Source organism: Cheilinus undulatus, linkage group 15 (genome assembly GCF_018320785.1).
Source record: "Cheilinus undulatus linkage group 15, ASM1832078v1, whole genome shotgun sequence".
Classification (NCBI taxonomy): Eukaryota; Metazoa; Chordata; class Actinopteri; order Labriformes; family Labridae; genus Cheilinus; species Cheilinus undulatus.
In genome coordinates this window covers 3,751,588-3,779,573 of record NC_054879.1, presented here as the reverse complement: position 1 = coordinate 3,779,573, position 27,986 = coordinate 3,751,588, and the positions used below count along the sequence as shown (strand labels likewise).

Below are 27,986 nucleotides of genomic sequence, written 5' to 3'. Positions count from 1 at the left end.
AATTTGTTAAGCACTGTATATATACAGTACTGTGCAGAAGTTTTAGGCATGTAGAGCGCTAACAGTTCTTCACAGGTCCTGATGTTCCACATTTCCAGTCTGAAGAGAGGGGTAAGGGAGGGCGGCCAGAGTCAGTGTCGACACATTTGACATGTACGTGTGTCGCTCAGCAGCCGAGGCCGAGCTTAACAGCATTTCTTTTGTCTGGGTCTTTGCACCCCTGGTAATACGCCCAACAACCACCAACAGTTTTCAGGTGCTTAGACTATACACACGACAACCAGGGGGTTGTGGCAACACTCCTACCCGCCCTAACAGTACCCTAGGGTATGTTTAAGCACCACACCTACCCATAACTCCACCCTAAAGCTGTGGTTTTTGCTTTGTTTTCAATCATTATTTTCCCATGCCCTTGGAAATGTACAAAGACATCCAGAGCATGACCTGGGTCGTGTCAATCCTCCTTCCTGCAGGATGGGGCCCTCAGGTGGGCGTACTCGCCATTACACGCCTTACTTCAGCCTCAAATTTCGGCCCAAACATGCCTAAAACATCTGCACAGTACTGTACATATATATTTCTGTATAAACTTTGGGAAGTCACATTTATAATGAGCATTTCAATTTGTAAAAATATGATGAGAATTGACTGTTGAAATTTGCTGATTATATGGAAAACTGTTGAAACTGAACAAAGATTAACATCATCTTCAGATATATTGTCTTGAAAAAAATTTTTTCATCCCCATGCAAAATCTTCACAGTTAAAACAACAACAATTTTTGATCATGCAATTATGTTTTGAGGCATGATTTCAGAATCGTAACTCCAAAGTAAGGTGTTTAATAAGAAGGCCCTGTAATTCTTTTCCAAACACTTTCACCACATCTTTGTGATTACTCAGTGTACATGATCCCTGACAAAATAAACTGATGACACAGTTTTATCCCTGCATGGCTGAGCATGTTAGATTGGCTCTTTCTTAAATCCCCACTTTTACACAGCTACACTATAATGCCTCTGAAGAGTTCATCACTCACTGGATTTTCCTCACCTGTGGTTTTACGTTACCTTTTCTCTTCTGTGAGGTAGGCCTGAGCAGGAAGGCTGCTGCTGAATGCAGCCTCACACACACCCCCCCCCCCCCCCCCCCCCGCACTCAATCACCTTTTAAAGGCACCTGGAGCTCAGACTAGGCCCCGTGCTCCTACCTGGCATGTTGGTGCTGCTGTGGTTTTGTTGCTGTTGGCTTTTAAAGTAAGAACAGAGTCCTTGCACTGAATTCTAGTTAGTCAGTTTGCTTAACTCCATGTCTTCTGCTTTAGTTGTGACCCTGGAAATTGGTTTTGGTTCCCCATCTGAAGCTTTGTTCCACAACCCAAAGTGCTGAGTAGGGTTGCTTAATTGAGTTGACTTTTTAGAGGCATTATACAATTATTTTTAATTTCATTTGTTTTCCTTATTTTCAGAGTATGGCTGCTGCTGTCCTTTAGTGTACCCTTTAAGTGTCTTTGCCCCTTTGTTAGATGGTTTTTGGCCCTTTTTTCATTTATGCTTTTCTCCATCTTTTAATTGTTTAGTAATAGCCTTTTCTGATTTTGGGTTATTTTGATGCAAAATAACAAGCACAATAACGAGCCTGCTTCTGAAGTATGAGTCTTCATCAATACAGGAAATACAATGTTTCATTTATAGTAAACTTGATGTGTGTTTGACCTAATTTATGTGACAAAGGGCTACAGCTAAAATCAGTGAAGTATTTCTCAGGCGTCAATCCAATAATTTGGGCATACTAGAATGCCAATTTCAAAACTTGAAATTTGGCCAAATCCCAAAATTCAAAAACTACCTGAAACAGTATTACTCTATAATACAAATATGTAAGGATTAATGCCTGACGAAGTGTCCAGTTATTATTATGCCGGTTTATCAGGAGTGTTTCCTTTGGCTCTACAAAGAAATAATGGCTTCTTTTCTCTTCTTTTGTGTCATTTAAATTTCCTGACATTAGTTTAAATAAGTTAGAACAGGAAGGAAGTGAGGTTTTTGTGACACTTGCCTCAGTGTTAAGTTTAGCCTGGAAACAAGATGTACGTCGGATGTATGAGGTAAGACCATCATGCATTGCTGGTCTTACACCTGAAGTCTGTCATTATATCTGTCAGTTGAGTGATGCTGACCAGCAGGCTCCGTGCTCCCTGCTCTGAAAATATGACTGCCTCAGGTTGCTATGGTTACTCCTATCATCTGACGGCTGCCACGCATTAATTTGGAACAGTGTGAAGATTTTTTGACCGACACTATTTGAGAAATTCCATAGGTGTCCATATATCAGAAGTTAATGGACACCAATGGAACTTCCAGAGCCAATCAGAATCGAGTATTCACCAAGAGCATGGTTTAATATATATTAAACTTGCAATGTCAACTATTATATGGAGATGTGAAAGAAACAGGACAACATAGAAAAACATTTTTTGAGACATTGGTTAATATTTAACTGTTATAATGTATAATGAACAGATACATACAAAGTAACTAAAATAGTCTTGCCTGCACATCCCTGCTGGTTTTTGCTGCTTCTAGATTCCTCTTGACTCTTACTGACCCGTGTAGAGTGGCTTCATACATCCTACTAACACACAGAAAAAATACAATTCCTTATGTGCATCCATTATATAAACTCAAAATCTACTGTATATTTTACTACACACAAAATAAACACATGTGGAGAATTTATAAAGAAGAAAATATTTATTCAGGAACACAGCTGCTGCTGAGAATAAAGCAAACACATCAGCAGGAAGTGAAAGAAAATGGTTAATACAAAACACACTAATACAAAAATGTGTTTTGGCAGTGTTAAAAACATCTCATTTACTGCAGCACTTGATTACGAAACAGCAGAGTAGTTTGTTCCCTCCACAGACAAGGGTAGGGTTGTAGGTTTTTTCTAAGAAATTCACATACTCTTTTTTTTAAAACGCACACAAACACACACACACACAGAGTTCTTCCACACTCAGTTTGAACTTAAGTTGTTTTGTTGGCACCAAATGCTCAAAAACCTGTCAACCCCCATAATGTATTAAATCAGCTTCGAAGGCATCAGAAATGTAGTGCATGTTTAACAGACCAATCAAAATAAAATATGATTACAATGAAATCATGGACAAAAGCAATATGGCCTCCTGGATCGTCCACAGCTGTACCAGTACAGACTGCAAACTCCAGCAGTTAAGAAAAACATGGAGGACTCTGCACTGAGAGAAAGGTAGGACTATAAAAACATGGAGGGCTCTGCACTGAGAGAAAGGTAGGACAATAAAAACATGGAGGGCTCTGCACTGAGAGAAAGGTAGGACAATAAAAACACGACAGCAAACAGTCTCTTTATAGCCACTGCTCACTCACAGACACCTAAAAACTAGTAACCATGACCTTATCTTGACAGATGTCAAACATAAATGACCTTAAGATACATTTTGGGTCATTTTGGATGCAGAGTCAAAATGATATTTTGTTGCAGTCCTCCTGGAAAATGGAATCTTTCGATTGATTTTCTGTAATCATGTAAGGCCTGATGACAGTGTAATCGAAAACCCTGTTTGGCAGCAGGACCTCTGATTGCACTGATTGTCTGAATCTTATATAGTCAGAAACTCAGAACACAAGTCCTTGTAGAGTCCTTATTTAAAAAAAACAACAGCAGCCTTGACGGCACAAAAGTAGATTTCAAATTTTGAACAGCCATTCTACACTTTGCCTCAGTGGTTTGTGTCAGATGCTCTGATCTTTATTGATTCAGGCAAAGATTTTGGCTGAAGGGGTTATCATAGATGATTATAAATATGATAAACAGCAGCATTAAAGTTCCTAGAAAGCAGATACAGAAACGTAGATCCAAGGAGTCTGTGATAACAGAATGAAGAATAATGCAAGTTAAAAAATACCATAAAAAAATAAGGGCACTGTTTTAGAAACAAAGACCACAATGTTGTGTAAAATATGAAAGTCAAAGGCAGTATAATGGCTGACTTGAACAGTGGAGAATGGCTTAAGCAGCAAATTAACAGAGGCAGTTTGGTCATTGGCTTACTGTAAGCCAATCAAACACTGCTTCTGAGTCCCAACAGTGGTTAACATCCAAGTCAACAGAAACTTACAACTGATTAAAAATGTAAAATGTTTGTTTTGATTGTTCGAAATACTAAACTATAACAAGATATAAAAACATGGTCATTTTTCTTCTAAATTACAATGGCATGGAGCCTCAGCCCCGTTTCACAATTTAACAGATGGTATCAATGGCTCAAAGTAAACAGCATCTTTCCTTGAAGCTCTTCTTATTTTTTTTGTTCTTTCCTTTTCCATTCTTATCTTTGTTTTCAGACATTTTCTTGCCTCGTACTTCCCGCATCAGATCAAAAAATACCTGAAGAGAGAGGAAAAAAGCAGGTGGTTAAATAAGAGCAATGTATCAGTTCATAGTGATGCACAGTGTAGAGCAGGGGTCATCAAGTACATTTGCACAAGGGCCAGATTTACTCTTGACAAGAACTCTGGGGCCAGGACTTTCAAATACACAAAAACTAAATGAAGATTTTGGTCTGGTTAACATATTATTGTAGTAGTATTTGTATTTTCTTTCAAAGCACAGGACATTTTAATCATTACCAGTGAGACCTATCCCTATTATCTATCATGCAGCAGGCCTGACAACAGAGCTGGCTGGGCCCCTGAGAATCACAGGGAATGGGCCCTCCAGCATTGTGATTTAACATGAGTACTAACTAATTTTAACCCCTTTTTGCCTCTTAAACCCTATATTTGCCACTCTTAAACCCCTTTAAACCACTTTACCTGCATGTTTTATCCCCTTTGTGCCACTCTTATGCATTTTTGCCACTTTTCTTCAATTTTTGCCTCTTTTTAACCTCTTTGCAACTTTTCTGTCGATTATTTCGCTTGTGTGCCACTCTTGAACACCTTTTACTAATTTGCCTGGCTATTTATAAAGTATTTTTGCCTCTTTAACCAATTTTTAATACTTTTTGCCCCTTTAACCCAATTTTTGCCATTCTTTAACCCCTTTCAACCACTTGTCCCGTATGTTTTATCCTCTCAGTGCTACTCTTTTATCCATTTTTGCCAATTTTCTTTTATTTTTGCCTATTTTTAACCAATTTTTATTACTTTTTTGAACTATTTTTGTCTTTGCAACAAATTTAGGATATTTTTTGCCACTTTTTCCCTCTTTAACCAATTTTTGCCACATTTTAACTTCTTTTCACCACTTTATCTGGTCATTTTTGCAGCACTTCTGCCAACCTTAACCCTTAAATATCTACTTATTATGACAGTAAATTTCTGTAAAAACAAATCAAATGTCAAGGCATTCTCAAACTATTTCAATATTCATTGTTTGCAGGATGGATTTATCAGCTGTAGACATTTAAAGCTAAAGGATAGTCTTAAAACCACATCTTCTTGTCCTCCTTTTCTAAATTTAATGATCTTTCGGGGGCTGGACAGGCAGCTTTAGGGGGCCTGATGCGGCCCCCGGGCCGCCAGTTGATGATCAGTGGTGTAGAGTTTTTATAGGTATACCTTGTCTACATTGGCTCTGGTTTTGGCTGATGTCTCCACATACTGGACACCCCACTCCTCTGCCTTTCCTCGGGCCTCGTCAACAGACACCTGCCTCCGCTCCTCCAGGTCCGACTTGTTCCCTACCAGCAGGAGAGGGATCTTGTCTTCTTCTGCCTTGACCCGCAAGATCTGCTCCCTTCAAAACATAAATGAAGCATCTTCTGGGTTAATCAGGGAACAAGCACCAATGGTGTATAGAAAAAGAGTTTGCCCTAGAGCAGGGGTTCACAAACCCCCAACATAACAGCTTCAGAGATCGGGGACCCCACCTTCCTTTGAGGAGGATAAAGTGCACCATGTTGCATAAAGCATCATGAATAAAACTTATATTTTAGGTAGCTTTTATAAATTTTACTTTCTTTTTACGAGGTAGTTAACACTTTAAACAAATTTCAGCTGTAACTGAAGTATCTGACTGAACTATGATAAAACATCACCACTGGTGTTATTTCTGACTGATCAATAAGTGACATGGGATCCACTTTGTGTCATTTTTTGGCAAGGGGATGTCACTGTCACTCCTGCCTCATCTGGAAAACCCTGTCCTTTTCCCCTCCCTCCTCTCAGTACCAAACTGCCCATTTTTGTGCATTTTTCAAATTTCTGAAGTGGGTTAGGGTTAGCTCTGAGCTGAGGGTTTACTTACACTTTAAGCACAAATATCACTTGATAACTACTCTTTTTAACAATATTTGTTCTTCAATAAAATAAAATGTATGATTATAAATAATATTAAATTCCACTTTATAATTTGGAAAGCAGCCTATGACCCCCCTTTACTTTCTAAGCATAAAAAGCAACTGCTCCCGAATGCTCAATAACCAATTTTTCACTATCAGTCAAATCTGTAGATTACAAGACCTCCATAATAAAATCCCCTGGTCAAGGCCTGGTGCTTCTGCCATGACAATACAGTGCTTGCCATGAAAATGAAATAGTTTTTCTATTAATCAAAAATCTTGGTAACCCAACTCAGTAGACATCAGCCCAATGAAGAATTTAAAATTTTAACAATAGTATGAGCCAGGGGTTTTCAAAGTGTGGGAGAGTGAGCCTCCCCTAGGAGAAAACTATTTATTCCATGGACCCTGACCACTGTAGAAATAAGATTTTAAAAAATGTAAACAAATTTATTTTCAAAAATTGAAGTCTCATCTTCAAACATTTTTACTTTAAAACATTTTAATATTCTGGTTTGCATATTAAACACCTATCTTACCCAGGCAATCAGTTTTAGTTTCAGTATTGAACTTGTTGTATAAAAGACCTGATTATTATGCTCTAATTTAGTGGGAACTTTAAGTTTGGATCTATGCAGATGATGTAGGATTGCATAACAGCAGATCATCCTCCACCTTCAGCCGTGCCTGGTCCTCATTTTTGATCATTGTTGGTTCAAAAACTCTGCTTTTGCACATGATGTCTTAGTGTTTACAACACTAAATGTTTGCTAAATGTCTCAGTTACCTTCATTGACGTAAATTCATTTAACTTCCTGTCAAAAAAAATCCCCCTTGCCTTGTTTGATCACTAGACTTGGTGCTTTTGTCTCAGTATGATGCCAGGGTTCACACAGCCTTATGCTGTCATTAGCTTTTACATCTTTGCAAATGAAACACTGTGGGCATTGAGTATCACCAAGACCAATGCAGGAAAACCCCAGCTGGTTTGCCCCACACACAGCAGAACTTAGTAAACAAAATCTCCTTTCTTCTGGTTTATGGTTCCACACCTCCCCTGAAGTTCCGGGGCGCCCCCCCAGGGGATGCCCACCTCACACTTTGAAAAACACTGGAGTAAGCCCTTCCCCTTCTTTGTCCCCTTTATATTTATTTCAGTGTTTGTTCAAAAACAAATTCAATATGTCGAATTTCTACACCTCTCCTCTCTTAATACACATTAGAGTTTCTTCTTCTCCTCTGCATTACTGGTCTACCTTTGCCTGATCTTATATCTCTACTCTTTAACTTTACACGTAGATTTTTAACTAAATAACATAAATCATATTTGAAATGCGCCACTTAATATGCAGTTGTTGAATCAACACATGGACAAGGGTCTTTATCGCTGCTGTCCAAAAATAAAAGAGAAAACCAAAAACAGCATCAGCTGCAAAAACTATCAAAACAACATCCTAAGAATCCTCACATTTGACCTAAGATGATACACCTCTCTAATACATGGACAGAGGGATGCTGATGTGACCCTGCTTTTCTTTCTGTTTAAATAACCTGCAGATAAACCTGGTCCTTCAGTCAGACCCAAGCCATCAAAGCAGAGGAAGAGGAGATCATACACTAACTGACCGATGACTGACTGTGATCTAATACAATTAGAAAAGGAAAATGTTAAATATTTGTTGGCAGTGTCTAACAGTAACAGTCTAATTATAGTATTAAATATAAACCCTAATCTATTATAATAGGCCACAACAGAGAGTACGGTCTGGACCTGCCCTCTTTGCAAAGTGTCTGAGATAGCTTCAGTTATGAATTGATGCAAAACAAAAATTAATTGATTGATTTGAGCTTCAGTGTATCAGAGTATACAATACTGTCACAGCAAGGGTCAAAGTAACCTGGACAGTCATAAAAATAGTCAGGCTCATTGTTTAAATGCTAACAGTCTCACAACACCTACACAGACTCAGATGTGGTCAGCTGGAGTACCTGAATTCCACAGTGGCAGTAAAGGACTCATGCTCTGTTATAGAGAAGACCAACAAGAAGCCCTCGCCACTTCGAAAATAGTTGTCCCTGATGGCAGCATAGTCCTCCTGTCCAGCTGTATCCAGAATATCTATCTGGACCTCCTCCCCATCCAGCACTACCTTCTTTCTGTAGCTGTCGGCTTTGGTCGGCTCGTAGTCTTCCACAAACTGTGAATAAAAAAAGTACAATTCTGTAGAAGTATTATAGCGTAAAACACGAGACGAATGGGATTTAAATACAAAAAGCATGAGCCACTTTGTGAAAATGCTTACATTATACAAGACTGAAGCATAACCAAGACATCAGGGCCGAATTAATGCATTAATTGCAAACCATGATTATTTTGTTCTCGATTAACTTTTTACTGCCAAAGCGAAGCAGCATCTGCCATCAAACAAATGAAAGACTAAAGAACAGGTACCACTGTGTTCTTTCTTTTGTAACAGCTGCACTGCTTCATGTACCGTGTTGACCCGGATAATTCACTTTACATTAAATGTTTAGAAAAAGAAATCCTACAAAGGAACTGCTGACTTAGATTTAAACAGTTCAGTAACACAGGATTAGAACATCAGAAACATTTGGATGTGTTTACTCACCTCATCATACATGAACTGCAGTGTGAGAGCAGACTTCCCTACACCTCCACTTCCCACCATTATCACCTTATGCAGAGCCAGAGAGCTCTGGTTTTTACTTTTACTGGTAGCCATCACTGGATTCTTCTATGTGTCACTTTCTCACACACACACACACACATAGACTTCTTTGCACTTGGAGGCTCTGTACCACAACCTGTGAATGACAAAAGGAGAGGACTTTCAGTATCAACAGTAAAACTCTATGGAGCTAGGGGTTCAAACTGCCATCCTAAAGGCCACTTCTGGCCCTCCTCCCACCCCTCCTAGTTTCTACTGTACTTTATTTTGGTCCACCATGATGTCAAAACTTAATACAATCTGGCGTGTGTTTTTTTTTTTTTCTAGATTTCTCTCAGCTAAGAAACATGGCATGTCTGGGACAGTCTGAGAAGTTGTTGAATGCAGGTGTCTGGGCAGTGGTTCAAAACTAAAAATGAAAGTGTATGAGGAAAAAAAAGGATCGACACTACAGGATTTTTTGTTTTTACTTTAGCAGAAATTCTACCTGCCCTATATGCAAAGATTTGCTGTAATAAATTTATATGATCTCAAGCCTCATCACTGGACTTTACACATAACATACAGGATTATTTTCTCTTCTGGCAGCAGTTCACACTGGTCTAACACTATTTACCACTTTAATGGTCAACAAACTGCACACTTGGATGTTCACACAGAAGTGGCCTATGACTGCTTTATAGCTCATCACTAGAAAAGCACTCGGAGAGTTTAGGAGTGTGTTTATGGGAAAAATTCCCATGAAATGATGGCATGAAAAGATAATTAGTGTGTATCTGTTTGCTCCAATCAAACACGTGCTCGCATCTGGTATATCTAACTGCTTCATCAAAATACAATTTTTACAGGGCACTAAAAATGGCCTGTTGGGCAAACTATAATCCACTTTTATATTCAAATGTGAGAAAATAAGTTGACATACCGTGAGCATTACACCAAAACTAACATTAAAAACACCGGTGTCAGTATTGGCTAAATTGTTATTTATATATAAAGAATTCTTATGTGTATATAAAGTATTCGTAACAGTCCTTACTTTCATGATTGGTGCATCTCTAATCTCCATAAATGAAAGAGCTGCTTATGCATCAAACTGAGTTTATTGTAAACTGAATGTTCAACACTACGTCTCTGTCAGCGATCACAGTGGTGGAGCAGATCAGCCAGATACTGAGGGACATTTATGATCGGTCATCTAACAACCTAGATTTTCTTTTTTTGGCCTTTTCTGCTTTATAAAAGCACAGACTAACATGCTCAGCTCCACATTTTCATCAGAAGTTAGGAAAGTGACAATTATTTTTACAGAACATAAGATGCACTTGCAGCTACAACAAATGTAAACGTGTTTTTGCTAGTGATGGACAACACCATTTATTTAAATCAGTAAAATCTGATTATTTTGGTTGGGATTATTTCAACACCCATACCAATCCTTCCTTAAAAGGCCATCATAGTTGAAAATGTTCCTGTTTTTTCTCAACAACAAATAAATAAAAAATAAATGGAATATAAGGCCAATCATAGGAAACACAGAGCCCGTGAAAAATCTAATGAAAAATCTAAAAAAGTGACTGAGTTCAACTGAAAGTCTTAAACATGTCATAATTAGTATATTTTTAAATCCATTATTTAACAGTCATGACAGTTGGTTCCATACCCTGTGGCTAATCATTATGCTGTTGTTTTTATAGTACATTAATCTGTGTAGTATTTAAATTTTTGTCTAAGAAAATGTAGAAACAAATCTTTTTAGGGCTGGGAAATTAATTGATTGAATCACAACATGGCCTGCTGCAATTTACTAATCACAGAAGTTGCAATAATTCTTTTACCTAAATTGGAGTTAAAACACCGGTTTAAAACTTTTGTTTTGCAGCAGAGATGTTATGCATTACATATCATGCAATCATTCATGTCCCATTTTTAAGAATACTCTACAAAAAATCCTTCTTTCTTCATTTTTGTACATTTTCTGATTAAATATGATGACAAAAAATATCATTCCCTTTAATACAATAATTTATATGCAATTTGTAATACGAGTCAAAATCATCACAATTAGATATGTTTTCAAAATTGTTCAGCCCTTATTTTATCTAATATTGTGCTGGTTATAATACATAATGATTTATTGCTTGTGTTTGTTGGAAAACACACACGATGAGGAGCTTAAGGAATAATAGCATATCAAATTGCAATTGCAATATTGGTAGTATAAGATGTAACATTTAGTATAAAATGAGGTGGAGCAGATGAAGAATGTAGGCTCAACAGAAAAGAAGTGCAGTAGATTTAAATAAGGTGACACATCTCTTATTTCTTCTGGACTTTCTTTCCAACAGTGATATCTGGACCTTTGGCTCAGTGAAGACCCTCAGCACCCCCAGGAGTGAATATTTGACTGGAGTCTAACGCCATCTTCCTGTGCCAGTCTTTTTATTACTACAAGATGAAAGTTTCATCCAGTTGGTCTCACACAGAGCAGCACATGAACGCTGTCTCAGCACCTCAGACAAAGAAGAATGAAGAAAACAGTCAGAGTAGGAGCACTGTTCAGTACTCAGAGTGTTGATATTTTCTGAAGTAGTTAATAAAAGAGTACTATTTAAATGTTGATGTACAACACAGCCGTACGGATGGTCCCACCTTTGAAAGTTAAAGTGGCCCTCCTTTAAGATGACAGGACTGACAGCGGCACCAAGTCACTTTGAGTATGGGACCCCTGATGTAGAGTAAAGTGTGCCGGGACAGATGGCTTTTGTTATTTAACAGCTTTTCACTATGACAGTAACTTTCTGTGCCAAGACTCTAGGCTGCGCTCCAACAAATCTAGAATCCTAAACCCCACCCTTCACATTAAAGTGCCAAATTGCCTACTCATGAATCCAAGATCTTTTTAAGTACACCATCAAAATGTCATTGCAGCAGATTAGTAGTAATGAAGCCATCATTCTCTGCTCCAAGAGTGCATTTAGGAATGCATTAAAAAAGGGCATCATGTGCTAACCTCGATAAAAAGGAGGAGGACATCATTGGCCATCTATCTGCACTATATGGACCTTGCCCTTAGAGGGTGAGAGCTTAAAGTTAATTGCTTTCACTTGACTTCCATATCTGTAGCGTCAGACACTTTGAACAGAGTAAATTGGCTGCAGGGTAAATGCCTGCCTTGTCTCAACTTGCACATCTTTGACAGGGAATGATTGTATGGAAGCAGCAGATCACAGGACAGGTTTAAACAAGTCAATGATCTGCTATAAAAAGCCTTATAATGACAGGACAACAGACTGAATGGGCATTACATGTTTGGCTAAAGAGGGCAGCAAATCCATAGAATTAGCTTTAAAAACATTACACCTAATAAACATGATAAATTAACCTTAAACAGAACCGTAAATGCCATCCTGCCTCTCTATATTGAGCTTTCTCTTCATGTGTGTTGTTGAGTCTACCGACTCTTCTTCATTAGCATTAGCAAATAGTTACAAGCATTACCACCAGGGTTGGGGTGTCAATATTGCTTTTTCTTTATCATATATTCATCATATGACTGAATGCACCAAACCAGGGCGTCCTGACTGTGATGGTCTGGAAAATTAATTCAGAAGGTGTTGCTTTGACCTTCTATCAGGCACTAATGCAGTCATATCAGGGATTATTTAACATATGTGTTGCATCTCTTTCATTCCAAAGGTTTTCCCCCTCCTCACAGGAAGTCTGGCTGCACTGAGCTGATCCGGGGTCTTATTCATAAACCTCTCCCCACATTTTACTTAAGCTTACTCAGCAAGAACAAGTCACTGAGAGCTTGATATGACCATGGAAAACTATCGTGTGACAGCTGCTGGTGCAGAGGATGTGGCATCATAGTTCCTCTCTCTGTAACAGAAGTGAAGTCTGACCTGTGCTCTTCCTGTCTTTGTTATCAGTAACGAGGCCAGTGAAAGTTCTCATGGAAAGGATATACACACACAAGAGCAACACAACTACACACCTTTCAGAAAATGTGCAATCATGCACAGGGGTCCCTTATCCAAATAAACCCTGATGCTAAATAACTCCTCTAAAATACAGTGTTGGTACTTGGAACAATCAACAATAGTGCATGCAGTCAGGGTCAAAAACTGACTATTTGACTTGCCAGCCAAGGTGGTAGGTAGAAGAAAAACCTACTGGACAAGAAAATCTTAATGGTTGAAATACAAAACAGTTGTTTTGCGTGTGTCACTTTTAGATTGATTTCAGTACATCTATTTAGATAGTAAAATATCAATTTCCTTAAATTCAGATAACAGCTTGACCCATTTTTTAGAACAGATTTTTTATGAGGAAAAACTGTACAGTCATGAATGAAAGAATTGGCATCCCTGGATTTTTTCCAGAAAATACACCATTTCTCCCAGAAACTGTTACAATTACAAATGTTTTTGGTATACACACATTTATTTCCTTTATGTGCATTGGAACAACACAAAAAAGCAGAAGAAAACAGCCAAAATTGACATAATTTTACACAAAACTCAAAAATGGGCTGGACAAAATGATTGTCACACTTTTAAAACTGTGGGTAAATCATTTTATTTCAAGCATGTGATGCTCATTTAAACTCACCTGTGGCAGTAACAGGTGCTGGCAATCTAGAAATCACACCTGAAGCCAGTTAGAGTGTCTAAAAGTTGACTCAGCCTTTGTGTTGTGTGCCTGTGTGTGTCACACCAAGCATGGAGAAGAGAAAGAAGAGCCCAGAATTGTCTGAGGACTTAGAAAGCAAAATTGTGGAAAAATATGAACAATCTCAAGGTTTCAAGACCATCTCCAGAGATCTAGAAATTCCTTTGTCCACTGTGTGTAATATAATCAAGAAGTTTGTAACCCATGGAACTGTGGGTAATCTCCCTGGACATTGACAGAAGAGAAAAACTGGCAAAAGAACAACACAGGATAGTTGGAATGGTGGATAAACATCCTCAGTCAACTTCCACACAAATTCAGGCTGTCCTGCAGACTCAGGGTGCAAAAGTGTCAGCTTGGACCATACGTGGTCATCTGAATGAGATGAAGGGCTATGGCAGGAGACCGAAGAGAACCCCACTGCTGACAAAGAGACATAAAAAAGCCAGACTGGAGTTTGCAAAAAAGTACCTGAGTAAGCCTCAATCCTTCTGGGAGAACATTTTGTGGACAGATGAGACTAAGGTAGAGCTTTTTGGAAAAGCACGTCATTCTACTACAAAGAAAAGAAGACAGCACCTACAGTCAAACACGGTGGAGGTCCAAAGATGTTTTGGGGTTATTTTGCTGCCTCTGGCACTGGGCGCCATGTTGCACTGTGTGCAAGGAATCATGAAATCTGGTGACTATCAAAAAATTTGGGCTGCAATGTAGGGCCTAGTGTCAGAAAGCTGGGACTGAGTCAGAGGTCGTGGGTGTTCCAGCAGGAGAACGACCCCAAACATACCTCAAAAAACACCAAGAAATGGTTGGAGACAAAGAGCTGGAGAGTTCTAAAGTGGCCAGCAATGAGTCCGGATCTAAATCCCATTGAACACCTATGGAGAGATCTCAAAACTGCTGTTGCAAGAAGGCACCCTTCAAGTCTGAGAGACCTGGAGCAGTTTGCTAAAGAAGAGTGGTCCAAAATTCCAGTTGAGAGGTGTAAGAAGCTTGTTGATGGTTATAGGAAGAGACTGGTTTCAGTTATTTTTTTCCAACGGTGTGCAACTAAATAATTTTGTCGAGCCCATTTTTGGGTTTGTGTAAAATTATGTCAATTTTGGCTTTTTTCTTCTGCTTTTTTGTGTTGTTCCAATGCACATAAAGGAAATAAACATGTGTATACCAAAAACATTTGTAATTGCAACAATTTCTGAGAGAAACTGTGTATTTTCTGGAAAATGCAGGGTGCCAATACTTTCGTCCATGACTGTATTTCCTCAGAATTTTGAAAAGAAAAAAAAAAAGTAAGGGTTACTCACAGATCTGCACCTGCCTACTGAGTTCCTCAACTTAAGAACCTCAAAAGACAAATCTGTCTTTTTATTAAGATATCTGCTGTAGGCTCCATGAACTATGAGCTTAACAGTGTTGGAGAAAGGGTCAATTTAGATTTTGAGTTTCACTGGCTGCTGACAACAATTTGTTTCCAAGGGCAATCAACATAGAAAGTAAAGTAGTGAGACTAATGTGTGAATAAATTTTCACATTCATGCAGGAAGTAGCATTCATTATTTAGATAAAAGTTTATCTTGCAAAAGTTTAGACAGTTTGATGAAAAACTGGAGCAGAAAAAAAAATAACAGAACACCCTGTGCATGCAGTAATGTAGGACTGAGGCACATTTCTATTACTGTGCATCTCATCTACTATTTTGCCAACTGTTATACATCTTTGTGGACATATTCAGAGCATATTTAAGGACACCAAAGTGTTGAGGACCAAACTGCCAGGTAGTGCTAACAATACCAAAAAGGTATAATCTGGTGGATTCAATTCAGTAAAATTGAAGAAAATGACTCTTAGAGCAAGTCTTCACCAAATCTGAATTGGCATATAGGATTTTACACTTGAGCTTAGTTTACACCTCACAATATTCATGCATCTGCTTAATACATTTATGCATACCACAGGGATTAGGGGGTTTCTTCTCCCCAAAGCAGGGGGCTTTCCTAGCCTGACAGCAACCTTTCAAATTCCTTAGAACTGAGAACGATATTTGCTCCATGTGGCTGTTTCTCACATCATCAGTTCTGGTAAACTGACTCACCCAAAATGGCCTGAGTGGGTGTGAATCAATAGAAGTACTGGTGTTGCACTCGTGCTTGGGGATTATCCAACAGAGGGTCGCAAGGTCATTTTCAGAGAGAAGATTGTGGTGAAATTTCTCTTAAAAAGTGTGATGTTCATGCCATATGCACATTACATGTTCTAAACCCTTACTCTCACTGTTTACTCTCCTTTTATCTAAACAGATCCACCCTTTGTAGATCTGCTGCTGACAACACAACTCCCTCAGAAATGCACCAGCTGCAGATCAAAACTCTTTCTGCGTGTAATCCAAAGAATGTATAAAAGAAGTAGAGGAATAATGATGCTACCATCGAACCACAGATGAAAAGCCTCAAGTATGAATATGCAGTACTCACTTTGTGAAAAAAACAACTGAAAAATAAGGCAAAAAGCAATGCATCTCCTCACCCAGGCATTCATGCATGCACATCACTGTATAACCTGCCTGTAAAACTGCATCCTAAGAGTATATTTAACCTTCAAAGTACCCACGAGTTAAATTATGAGTCACAAAGGTGTTAAACATAGTGTCATTTCCTTAGTTTCCCTTGTTACCAGTCTATGAGTATTGCTAAGGTGTTGCTGTAATAACCTCACTACTATCCTGATTGGTAGTTCATAGTGGGACTGGTCAGTAAGTAGCCACACCTATAATACCCTGCATTACCATGCTGAGGTGAAGACAGCTTAAAGCTAGTGATTAGGAAAATAACCTTGATAGAAATTTCATCAGAAATAAGGCTGAACTAAAGACATCGCTGTAGTCTCAATAGTGAAAGAGAGATGAGAGGTTTAAACCTGCACAGTTTTACGACCGTTCCTCAACGTTTTCAGGACAGCTTTTAACCCTCAGGCCCTCCCTTAAAAAATCTCCCTCTCCCTCTTAAAGCCCTTTCAGGACATTGGATATATTTAAAAGTATTAAAAATGAATGAAAAAACTTTTTTTTTTTTGGTCCTTAACTCCAGTCCTCATCATGTATGGCAAATGTGAATTGATTTTCATTATTTTAATTTTTCACCAGACTCTGACATCCATAGAAAACACCCAAAGTAGTTTTAGTTGAAATAATTAATTCCACTGGCCTACAGTCACTGATATATCCTATCAATCAAAACAAGGTCATTATCTCCCACAATGCCTCTCTGCAAACATTGAAAAATGGTGAAATTTGGCAGCATTTTTTGGGTGTGAAAATATTTACCTCTGAATGACTGATTACAGAGAAATTAACAGGCTTTCTTATTTCTGTATTACAGTGGCAGTAGAATGAAAATAAGTGGTTTTAATGGTAGTCAATGAGGCCTAAAAGGGCTTTAGGAGGGAGAGCGTGAGTTTTTTGTCTACACAGTGGAAATTCTGTCAACACAGTGTGGTGAATGAAATTTCAAAAATTCATTAAAAAATGAACATCTTTGTAAAATATCGTCATCTTAGCATAATAACTGCCAAAGTACAAGCAAAAAATACAACCGAAAAGTCATAAAAGGGCTCTAAGAGGGCCTGATGGTTAATGTAAAGAGAGTATTCACTCCTGAGCCTGTCTTCATCATAAATCACAGTGGGGAGAGAACAACAGATCTAAGATGAGTCATCTCAGCCATGAGGTGTGTAAGAATGGACCTTTGTAATACAGAAATGGAATTTCAACATCTGATGGTTGGTGTATCTAAAGCAGAGCAATCAACAACACACAATTTAACAGCAATTTACAGCTAAGGCATTCAAGAAAAGAGTTCATCAGTAATGATGATGATGGAAAGTCAGATGAGGAAAAAAATACAAAATCAGAGATCAGAATCTGTCCTGGAATCAGAGCGCCTCCAGTGTTATTAGGTCTATTTATTAAGGGTGTAACAGTATGGAAAAATGTTGGTTCAGTACCTTCCTCAGTTTTGAAGCCGAGGTCTGGTATGTTTTAGTACCATAATTAAATATATTAAAATAAATAGGCTGAATACAATAAAATTATGAATAATGCTGCAACCTCCTTCCAGAAGGCCTTCAATGAATAAAATACTGAAAGAGATCTTTCAAATACTTGGTTATGTATTTTTACTGATATACTGACATAGTGATACCCTTTTTTTCTAATCTTCAAATTCCCCAGCCGACCTTTAACACCTCATCATCAACCCTTAGCTGCGTTAATTAACATCTATCCTGCTGATCTTCAGCACTGGATTACTTTACAACTGATGGGACCCACTACAAACTTACAGAGCACTTTTCTCAGCCAATCTGAGCAGATAAGGAGGAAGGAGTCTGTCTGGAATCGGATGATAACCACCAATGCTATGACCCAGCAGCAGACATGAGGAGTCCTCCCCTCTCCTGAAGCAGTTAGCTGAAGGTACCAGCATTAGGTATAATTAGATTAGCAGAGTTTTAATAAAAGCATCTTAAATCATGTGAAGTTCATAAATGGCTGGTCAGACCTTTGGTTGAAAGTATATAGAGTATATACTTTATAAAGAGTATTTAAGTCTGTTACAGAGTATTTAAGTAGAAAGACTTTCTGATGACCACTTTCTTCCATGGTACAAAAAGAAGAACCGTGCCTTCTGTAGCAAAATTATCTTCATGCATGACAATGCACCATCTCATGCTGCAAAGAATCACTCTGTGTCATTGGCTGCTATGGGCATAAAAGGAGAGAAACTCATGGTGTGGCCCCCATCCTCCCCTGACCTCAACCTTTGGAGCATCCTCAAGCTAAAGATCTATGAGGGTGGGAGGCAGTTCACATCAAAACGGCAGCTCTGGGAGGATATTCTGACATCCTGCAAAGAAATTCCAGCAGAAAATCTCCAAAAACTCACAAGTTCAAGGGATGCAAGAATAGTGAAGGTGATATCAAAGAAGGGCTCCTATGTTAACATAAAACTTGGCCTGTTAAGATGTTTTTGATTGAGTTGCTTTTGATTGTGCAAAATAAGGTGGAACAGTGCATTTTGATGTTTTCATTTTGAAAAAAAAAAGTTATCATCTGGAGGTTTGTTTGATAAAATCTAAATTACGCTCTAACAGCTGATGACTCGAAATTATACTGACTATCATTTGCATTGAATATTTAGGAAAATCAGAGAAAAATGTCATTTGCATAATAACTTGGAACAAGTTTTTTTCTCACATCCCAACCCACGGATCATCACTCCATCACATATCACTACACAAACGTTGATGCTTGTTAAAAGTCATAAATTGGAAAATCAGGAAACTATGAAAAAGCAGCATCACTGCAGACATTTATTCTGGATTATTCATGAGAAATCAAAGTTATTTTATTATGGTATATTTTCTATAAAAAATCTTATTTCACTTTTCATGACTACCAATGTGTTTATTTTTGGTGTGTGTCAGTGTGCCGTTGTATATAATAAAATAAACTAGATTAGCTTGTTCTGGGTGTCCAGGGGTCATTTTTTGTTGCTGCATTTTTTAAAACCACCATCAATCTCATTCAATTTTCCAAATTAAAATAGCTGGTAAAACAACAGCTCTACTCCATTTGTTAGAGAAGTGGTGAAGATTGCTGCCTGTGGAGGTAAGGAGACGATTTAGCTCATTTTAAAAATACTTTTCTGAAGCAAGACACTTTTTCTAGAGGCAACCCACAGAGCATACTAAGAACCCTGAGTCAGGGTAGAGCACAGCTGAGCCTTTGATGGGACTAAGCAGGAGGGAACGATTCCCCCTCAGTGGTACCATCCCTCCTACTGCAGCCACACAGAATCGGCTGATTTTTATACAGTTCCTTTTTAGTGTGGTTTTCATGTTTTCTGATTCTCACTGAGAAATATAATTGTTCCTATTTTAGTAAAAGGCAAACATTATAATGTATCTAAGTTACAGCCTAAAATGAACTATTTAATGTAGTGGGAGTTATCTTTTAACTAAATAATACAAATATAAAACCAATAAAACACGACTATAACTACTCTCTGTTAGTTTTCAGTCGGCTAAAAGTGGGTCTGAAACAAAACAGTGTTTGAAAAATATTAAACCAGTTGAAGACTGTTTCTCTTTTTCTTTTCCCATTTTCATATTTTCTCATGCAGTTAAAGATGTTAATTCATTTTGAAAGCATTAAAAGCTGCACTGTTTCCAAAGAAAACACATCCTAATCCTTTATAATACCCCAGCCTATGAAGGGGGGTGTCCCTCATTTGTTAACGTGGACCACAACCCAGGCCGTAATAAGGGTCCTGGTCGCAGTTTGACTCCCAGTCCTTACAGAAGAAATGGAGTAGCTTACTATGGCTGCATTAGGAGGTAATTCAGTTAATTATGATAATTAAGACAAAGGATGTTTTACCAACTGTCCCTTGCATTGCTTTTATTCTAACAGTTGGAGTACTTCACTTGCTGCTTTAAAAAAATGCTCGTTTTAAAAGAGAAACTTATTTCTGATTTATCGAGGTTCAGTCAGCAGCTACAGCGAAACAAAGCAACAAGAAATGGAGATGTCTGATGTCATGCAGATCACCTGTTGTTTAGACATGAGTGAAACTGTTGAGTTGTGTGTTCTGAATTTCACCAGCAGAGCAGCTTAGAAATGAAGAGAAAAGGAGAGGATGAGTGGGAGAAGGTGAAGTGTGAGGTGCAGACTGGTGAAGTGAGGATTAAAATGATAAACATCCATATGTGCACAGGACATGATATATAACAAAACACAATTTATAGGGTATAGGCTTCTCCTTTTCAAACCTTAACTTGTTTTTAAACTATTTTTAATAGTGCAGCATTGTTACCACACATAAAGCATGGAGCATTTACAGAGTATGTGACAGCCTTCAGCTAGCAGAGGCTAACAGATAAAATAAAACATCTTTCAGGGGAAGTCACAATGAGCTTTCCATGGATGGAGTCTGCATTTGAACACAATTACAAACAGCTGTATTTTCTTTGATCATGGGAAGATCACATTTTGGGTTGTTAAAAAAATATATTTATTGAATCATAATTTCTATCCAGTTTCAGCTTCACATGATCACAAAAGCAAAATCACAGATTAAACTGTTACTGTGCCCTATGCAATGTTCCCCTCACTTTGTAATGTGGAAAATATTTGAGTGTTTGTTGTCATATTTGGCCATGAAAGTCATTCTTTTTATTCATTCAGTGCATTATAAATCTTTTTTTATGGATTTGTTTTTTCTTCATTTCTTTTCATTTACAATTTGTTTTTCAAAGTATTAAGTGTTTTTAAGTTCAATAATGATGCAGATTTTGTTGAATCATGAGTAATCGTGATCTCACTACCAATCAAAATAACCAGGATGTTGATTGTTCCATAATCCTGCAGGCCTCAGTGACACAACTGAATGTTGCAGATTTTACAGCTCCTAAACATGAGCACAACTACAGCTTTATCCCAGCCAGGATTTCACCTAAACTCTTCTCATGCTGAAAGAATAAGGTCTGCAGGAGAGCTAGCTGAGGATTTTGATCATCATTCCTGTTTGTTTTTCATCTGAATTCACATTTGATTCACTTTTGAGCTCTCATGTGCATGCAGTCCTTACTGTGAAATTGGGGATGTGTAGTTTTGAGATCTGCTCGAGTCCATGCACGTGTTCAGAGGAGTATGTGCTAAAAATCATTCCAAACTGCCCAAATGTCTGTGGTGTGATCTAGGGCTGGGCAACTGATCAAAAATTAGAATAAATCACAATTCTTAAATCGCAGAAGTTCAACATTTTTAACCTGGAGTTTGTGTCAAAATACCAGTTTAAAACTTTGTCCCTGCAGGGCTGTTATGCATTACATAGCATGCAATCATTCAAATGCCGTTTTTTTTTTTTTAACAAGTCTACAAAAAAATCCTACTTTCTTCACTTTTGTATGTTTTTCTGATTGAATATGAGGATGACATACACATGACCACTCCCTTCAAAACAGTAAGGGATGTTCATTTGACAATACAAGTCAAAATTAGGGATGGGGATCAAAACCCGGGTCCATAAGGGCCCGGTTCTGTGTTTCTGAAATACCCGAAAAAAATCAATAACGTTTCAGCTTATCGATACTGCTATCAAGTCTCAGGCTCTGTGACGTAACGTCATTGAAAGATATAACTGGTGTAAAACCAGCTACATCAGTTCTTACAAGGGGAACATCAACTAAAGACATCAAGACTGTGCATCACATTAGACCAGAGTGTGGTACCTTCAACTGTTGGCTTGAGTAAAAAGATGCTGCCTGTGAGTCGCATGCAAACATAACAGGCTCTTATATCCCTCACTTCAGCTGCTTCAGGACAGTTTTCTTCTTCAGCTGCTCAGATAAATGCTGAAAAGTGCTCCAAAACTTTGAGACAGTCCTGTTTGTTAAAAGTATTAATCCAGTGTAGAAATCAGGATTGAAGTTAATTAGCAAACGTAACAGCTGAAAGACAGAAAATATGACGCGTTCAGGTAACCTCGGTAAATTAGACGACGGTATTCTATATGTTATGATGTGTTCAAATGTCACATAAAATGGGAAAATTTAGTTTGTGATGAGAAACCTTAAATACAGTTGTGAATAAGAACAATGTGTTGAGGGATATAAAAAGTGATGTTACAGACTGAATTATAGCTTTTTAACTCAAGCTCTACTCAGCTAAGAACACTTGAGTGTAAATATCTGTCTCCATTTTGTTTTTCCACCCAACTATAGAGAAGTATCAATAGTGGTATCGATAAGAACTTGGATCAATAAGGAGGATCAATATCAATAAAATAACGATCTCCATCCCTCGTAAAAATCATCACAATCAGATATTTTTTCAGAATTGCTCAGCCCTAGTTTATTCTGATATTGTATTGGTTGAAATATAGAATGGTTTATTGTTTGTGGTTAATGGAAAATGCACAAGATGAGAAACTTAAGGAATAAACGCACATCAAATCACAATCACACTACTGGGGGAAAAAAACTGCAATAAGATTAGGCCATTTTCTCAAACTGTTCAGCCCTAGTGTGATCTCTGGTGTTTAAAATCTGTAAAGATTTTGAAGTGGTCTAGTGTGCGGCCAACTTTCCTGTAATGGGAGAAACTAAAGCTAGACATCTGGAGTGGAGTGTGTGAAGCAGTGAAGCTCAACTCTGGTCTAAATGACTCTCAGTGAAGTTTACGTATCGATGCTATAAACTCTAACAGTGCTGTCAGAAGCCCAGCAGGAGAGAAGCCTCATTTTGTGTCAAGATTAATCCCTACTTTATTCACTAATTAACAGATAATAACTCAAGCCTTGCAGACACGTGTATCTGCCCATCGTCTACACAGAATCACTGACTAATACAGTTAAAAAGAGCCTAACATCAGTCTTTTCCCAAAGTCCTTCCACTAACATCAGCCAATAGTTTAAGACCCAGATGCTTCTGCACACCAAAATAGAGGAAACTGATCAGAAACTGATCAGAAACTCAGAGGGAGCTCTTTCATATGAGCCAACCTGATCAGGTCTAAAAGGAAGAAATTAAAGCAGTGCATAAAATACGGTTCAGATTCATGTAAGCAGTAACAAGAGTGAACTGAAGGTTTAGTATTGAGAAAGGCATTTAAGAGAATAAGAATGTGGTTGGAGGGAAAAACATCCAGACTGTCCCTGCAGAGAAAGGAGGAATGCAGGGCCGGTTACGTCTCATTCACAAGACCTTTCTCAACCTCTGATGTCATACGCTAGCTATGAGCCAAAAACTATTAAGTAAACAGCATCTTTCTGGGAATGTAACACAATCCAGCTTTGCAGTAATCAACTACTACTATGTGGCACAGTCAGAGGAGGCAGAGTGCAACTTATGATGCTGTAAATCCACATCCATCAGAGGGAAATCAAACACTTCCAAAATGTGCACAAAGAACAGGGACAAAGGGAATAGCTGAGGATATGCTAACACAGTAAACAGGTGTCATAGCATTACGTTGTCTATCAGAGGAAAAGATTTAGATCAAGTCAATTCTGTGCAAAGTGACACTTGAATTTCAATCATAAATCGATTTATTCATATTAATGTTATGTAATCACTGTGCTTGTTAGTCTGAAGTCACATATTTTTCATCTACTTGTATTTCCTTATGTTGCAGACTTGCCTCTATTAACATGGCAGCGACACACGGAGGAAACAACAAAGAAGATGTTCAGTTCAAGTGACTTTCAGTAGGCGAGATATGACAGTGATTTTCTGACTTCCGGTATGAAGTGGAGGTCCTCGGCTGCACCCAGGTACTCCTGCCAACAAGTGCAAGCTTTTCACAGACGCCTATGTCAGTGTTGACTGTTGATATTGAATGAACCTTTTAGATTTTCTGTGAAACCTCAAAGCTAACATCTGAGACCTGTAAAAACCATCAAGAGAGAATTAACTGGGCATAGGGTGGCAACCTGAAGGTCCGCAATATAAACCTTGAATTGATATTTGTGTCTGACATCAAAATGGAGGCAAAATAAATACACAAAATGTTTAACATTGATATAACACACATTAATTTTGCAACATGTCTTACACCCGGCCCAGGAACAGGACTTTTTCTTTTAGTGCTAGTAACTCCTGTGCCATGTGCTGCTGAATATGACTACTAAATATTATTCATTTTTTAAGCGAGCTCTGTCAAGTCATAGGTTCTTTAGACTTACTTTAGAAACCTAAATAAGCCCAGGTACAAAAACAGCTGATGGTTTTGTTGTGCCTGATCTGTGTTGCAGCATCAGCGACTCTGATTATTAAAAATAAACTACACGTTAGTTCTCATCACCGCTTCAGCCCCAGAAAGAAGAACTACAGAGATTTAGACTATCACTGTAGTGGATTATAGTAGAACTATTTGTGAATCTGATTTTAGAAAATACCACAGTGTGGTGCCATACGGCTGTGACGTACAAATGTATGAATAGTGTGATAGCAAGTCCTGTTTTTAGAGGTTCATTATTTTACACATGAGATCTACATCATGTCAAAGAGCTCTGGCATCATCTTTATAGGATCCTCAGACCCAGGCAGCAGTGTTGCTAATGGAAACAGATACACATTAGTAATAATTAGCACCATTTTTCATGTAGGTATTTAAAGCAATGCTGTAGCTACTTTAATTAGCCACGGGCACTGCTGTTCAACCGTAATGTAGATTAGTCATGGAAAATGAGAACCTATTAAGTTTCCCTATGTACTGAGCAGCAAATCAAATGTAGCATGATGTGTTAATGTCATTAGACTTGAAGATGATTTTACTCCATCACATGCTCTGCAGTGTGATTGAAGCGCAGACACTCCTTTCCTGTGAAACTCGGTAGTCGTGTAAGTCCTGTTACACTGCAGATGGGCTAAAAACAAGTAGCCTATTACTAGCCCACTTACCACCACTAATTTAAACCTGTTATCAACACAACTTTTAGGATTTCTTGTAATATTTCTTTTCAACAGCAGAGAATCACAGATAACCTCCACATATTTAATCCTCCCTTTCATGAGCATCAGAGCAAAAAAGAGGTATTACAGAGCATTTATTCTGTTCATGCTTAAATGCATAAGCATTAGTGCTCATTAAGTTGAGAACATAAGCTCCTCAAATGTTGATAAAATGGAGCCTTTCTCTTTTATACATGAAGGTTAAGAAACTTAGCTTTAATGTTCTTGCTGTGAATGAAGTAGACTGAAAAGAAGCAGAGCTGTAAGTGAGCTGTAATGCTAGCAGACTCCCTCTGACCATTTGGTTCAGAGGCACACCTGTTAAGGGTTTTCTGCCCTCGAGCCTACCACTGTAACTGTTCAGCTAGCAAGTAGCGCTAATGCGTGTGCATTAGTGGAAGACAGACGCATCAAGTGTTGAACCCGACTGCAAAAATGAGGACAAAGAACACATCCTTTAGACCAGGGGTGTCAAACTCAAATCCGGCCCGTGGAACAGTTAAAGCCGGCCCCCAAGAATATCTCATATTTCTGTCTAACTGGCCCATCAGTCTGAGGTCTGCAGATTTCCTCAAGTGTAAAAATGTGAACTTATCCTTAGTGATTTAAGAAATCCTTGTTAAGTCACAAAATCTGAAAAAGTAAGGAGTAAAAATATTTAGATAAGAAGTCAGGAATGTGGAAAAAGATAATAGTTTGTGTTTTAATCTCATATTTTCCATTTAAATGTCAAAATAGTTTCTCATCAGTGCTACGTTTTTTCATATTTTATTACTGGTGAAACAAGGTTGACAGTTTATGGGTAAAAAGGAGACCCTGTGAGGCCCTCAGGTTAGACCTGAATCTAGAATCCGGCCCCTGCTGTGACTGAGTGTGACACCCCTGATTTAGACCTTCTAACTGCTATTGTACGCTCCTTTTCCAATCAAAATTTGACACTCTGTGAGCTCTGCCCCATTACAACACATTTTTGACAATTTAAAGTCATTTCAGCCACTTTTTAATTCCCCTTAACACTATGCCTGTTTTTGCCACTTCTAACCAATTCCTGCTACTTTTAAAATCCAATTCAACCACCTATTCCACCATTTCTTGCCATTATTAACTGATTCTAGCCATTTTTAACCCATTTTATTTCTGTTTTTAACAAAAGGGATTTGAAGCCATTTTTAAGAAGGCTATCTACGCCACAAACGAATAAAAATATACTTGCATCTTTGGTGAGAGTGGTTATTTTTCAGGTTAAAGCGCTCCCCTTTATCCCCCCTTATGGACAGCCTTGTCTACACACGACTATTCTTAAATGTGCTTGGCTGTGTTTAACCACCTTCAGGTGCAGTGGTGGTCCCCGGTCTCTTGCACCTTTATTCTGGGGGTCCTGGGCTGAAAAGGCTGAGAACCACTGGTCTACACAGGTGGAAACCCTGGCTGGCACATAACAAGATTAGGGGAAATTAAATAAAACTCGAGGAAGAGACAAATGACCGACAAGACAATGTCCCAGTATATGATGTTGTGCTGAATGAAACTGGAATGTCAGGACAGTGTTAGTGAGCTTTGCCACATCAGCTGTAGACAGAGGACAGCTCCATTCACTGATGATGATGATGATGATGATGATGCAGTTACTTCTAATTTCATTCAGCTTAACTTTACTTTCCTCTCCTCAGCCATTAAATGAACGATTATGTTACTAATGATGGGGAGGATACTGAACTCTCCAACTTTTATTTTGCTCTTCTCAAAGCCTGTGTTTCTTAAGTTTTCATTTCACATGCTTCATCCCTAACATGTTTTGGAAACATAATCCTTTGACAAAAATAAACACTTTTGATAGGAATAGAAAAATGTAAAATGGGCAGAAATGTGCTGCTGAGTGTGAAATAGAGTTGGCACTGTAAGTAATCCCACTAACTAACATATTCTCGGAGAAACAATGAGCTGTTTGGGGTGTGTCATCTCCCCAGGGGAAAACTTTTCAGCAGAAACTGTTCTGACAAACTGAATATTACAAGTTGATTAAAAACAACTAAATCAAGCTAGTTTTAGGCCAGCCCCTCCCAAAAAGGAGAACTCCTAACTCCGGTGTAAGCATAAGGAAATGACACTAATGTAACTTCTGGGTTCTCAGTGGAGTTTGTGAGCTAACGTTACTGCTGGTATCTAACGGCAGCTGGCCATCAATACAATAGCTTATAAACACGGACTTTGGTACCAAGACTAGTCCGGTTGCCTAACTTGACAACGTCACTGGAGCATGGTGCAGTACAATTAAAGCAAGATACATATTTGTTCACCTAGTCCCCAGTAAGACTTCCAGTAACTGAAGTCCTACCTTAGCTCTCTCAGGAACCCAAACAACGGAGTATGTTAACTTAGCTAGGCTAAAGATAACTTACCAGCGCAAGGTAGCACTTCACGTCAATTTAACGTTATCTGACCCAAATTTAACGTTGCTACAGAAGCATACGATTCGACTGTACATCAGATATCACCTTTAAGCTCAAATATTAATATTTGGCAGTATTTGCACTATTTTGTGTTTAAGCGGCCACCGCTCTCGGTCCATCGGTTGCTTCCCCTTCCTTAAAACAGGTGTGCTGCTGTGATATTCTATTAAAAACCCCCCAAAAACACAGAAATGTTCAACTATTAAAAATGTGAAGAGCCTTACCAAAGCAGGATTCCTATTTCTGCCTTCAGCTGATGTTATCTTGATGACTGCATACAGAGACTGTTTCGACTCATTGGTTTCCCAAACACAAACCGCTCCTGCAATAAAG

General features: G+C 38.3%; 1 protein-coding gene across 1 annotated transcript; it reads right to left on the bottom strand.

Annotated features, from left to right (window-relative positions):
• Positions 1-2,709: 2,709 nt before the first annotated feature.
• On the bottom strand, positions 2,710-27,986 carry ralba (v-ral simian leukemia viral oncogene homolog Ba (ras related)). Its single transcript, XM_041807227.1, has 5 exons — positions 27,878-27,986; positions 8,962-9,157; positions 8,321-8,529; positions 5,610-5,787; positions 2,710-4,434 (listed from the first exon to the last, which is right to left on the bottom strand). Exons 2-5 carry the CDS (start codon positions 9,073-9,075, stop codon positions 4,312-4,314), a joined length of 624 nt encoding a protein of 207 aa, XP_041663161.1. The 5' UTR covers positions 9,076-9,157; positions 27,878-27,986; the 3' UTR covers positions 2,710-4,311.

What these genes read in the sequence shown, in the direction of transcription:
- ralba (XM_041807227.1), bottom strand. Translation starts at nt 9,075, where the DNA reads ATGGCTACCAGTAAAAGTAAAAACCAGAGCTCTCTGGCTCTGCATAAG. An exon ending in TGCAGTTCATGTATGATGAG is followed by an intron (nt 8,530 to 8,961) that starts GTGAGTAAACAC and finishes TTTTATTCACAG; the next exon opens with TTTGTGGAAGACTACGAGCC. An exon ending in CCAGAGCCAATGTAGACAAG is followed by an intron (nt 4,435 to 5,609) that starts GTATACCTATAA and finishes CTCTCTCTTCAG; the next exon opens with GTATTTTTTGATCTGATGCG.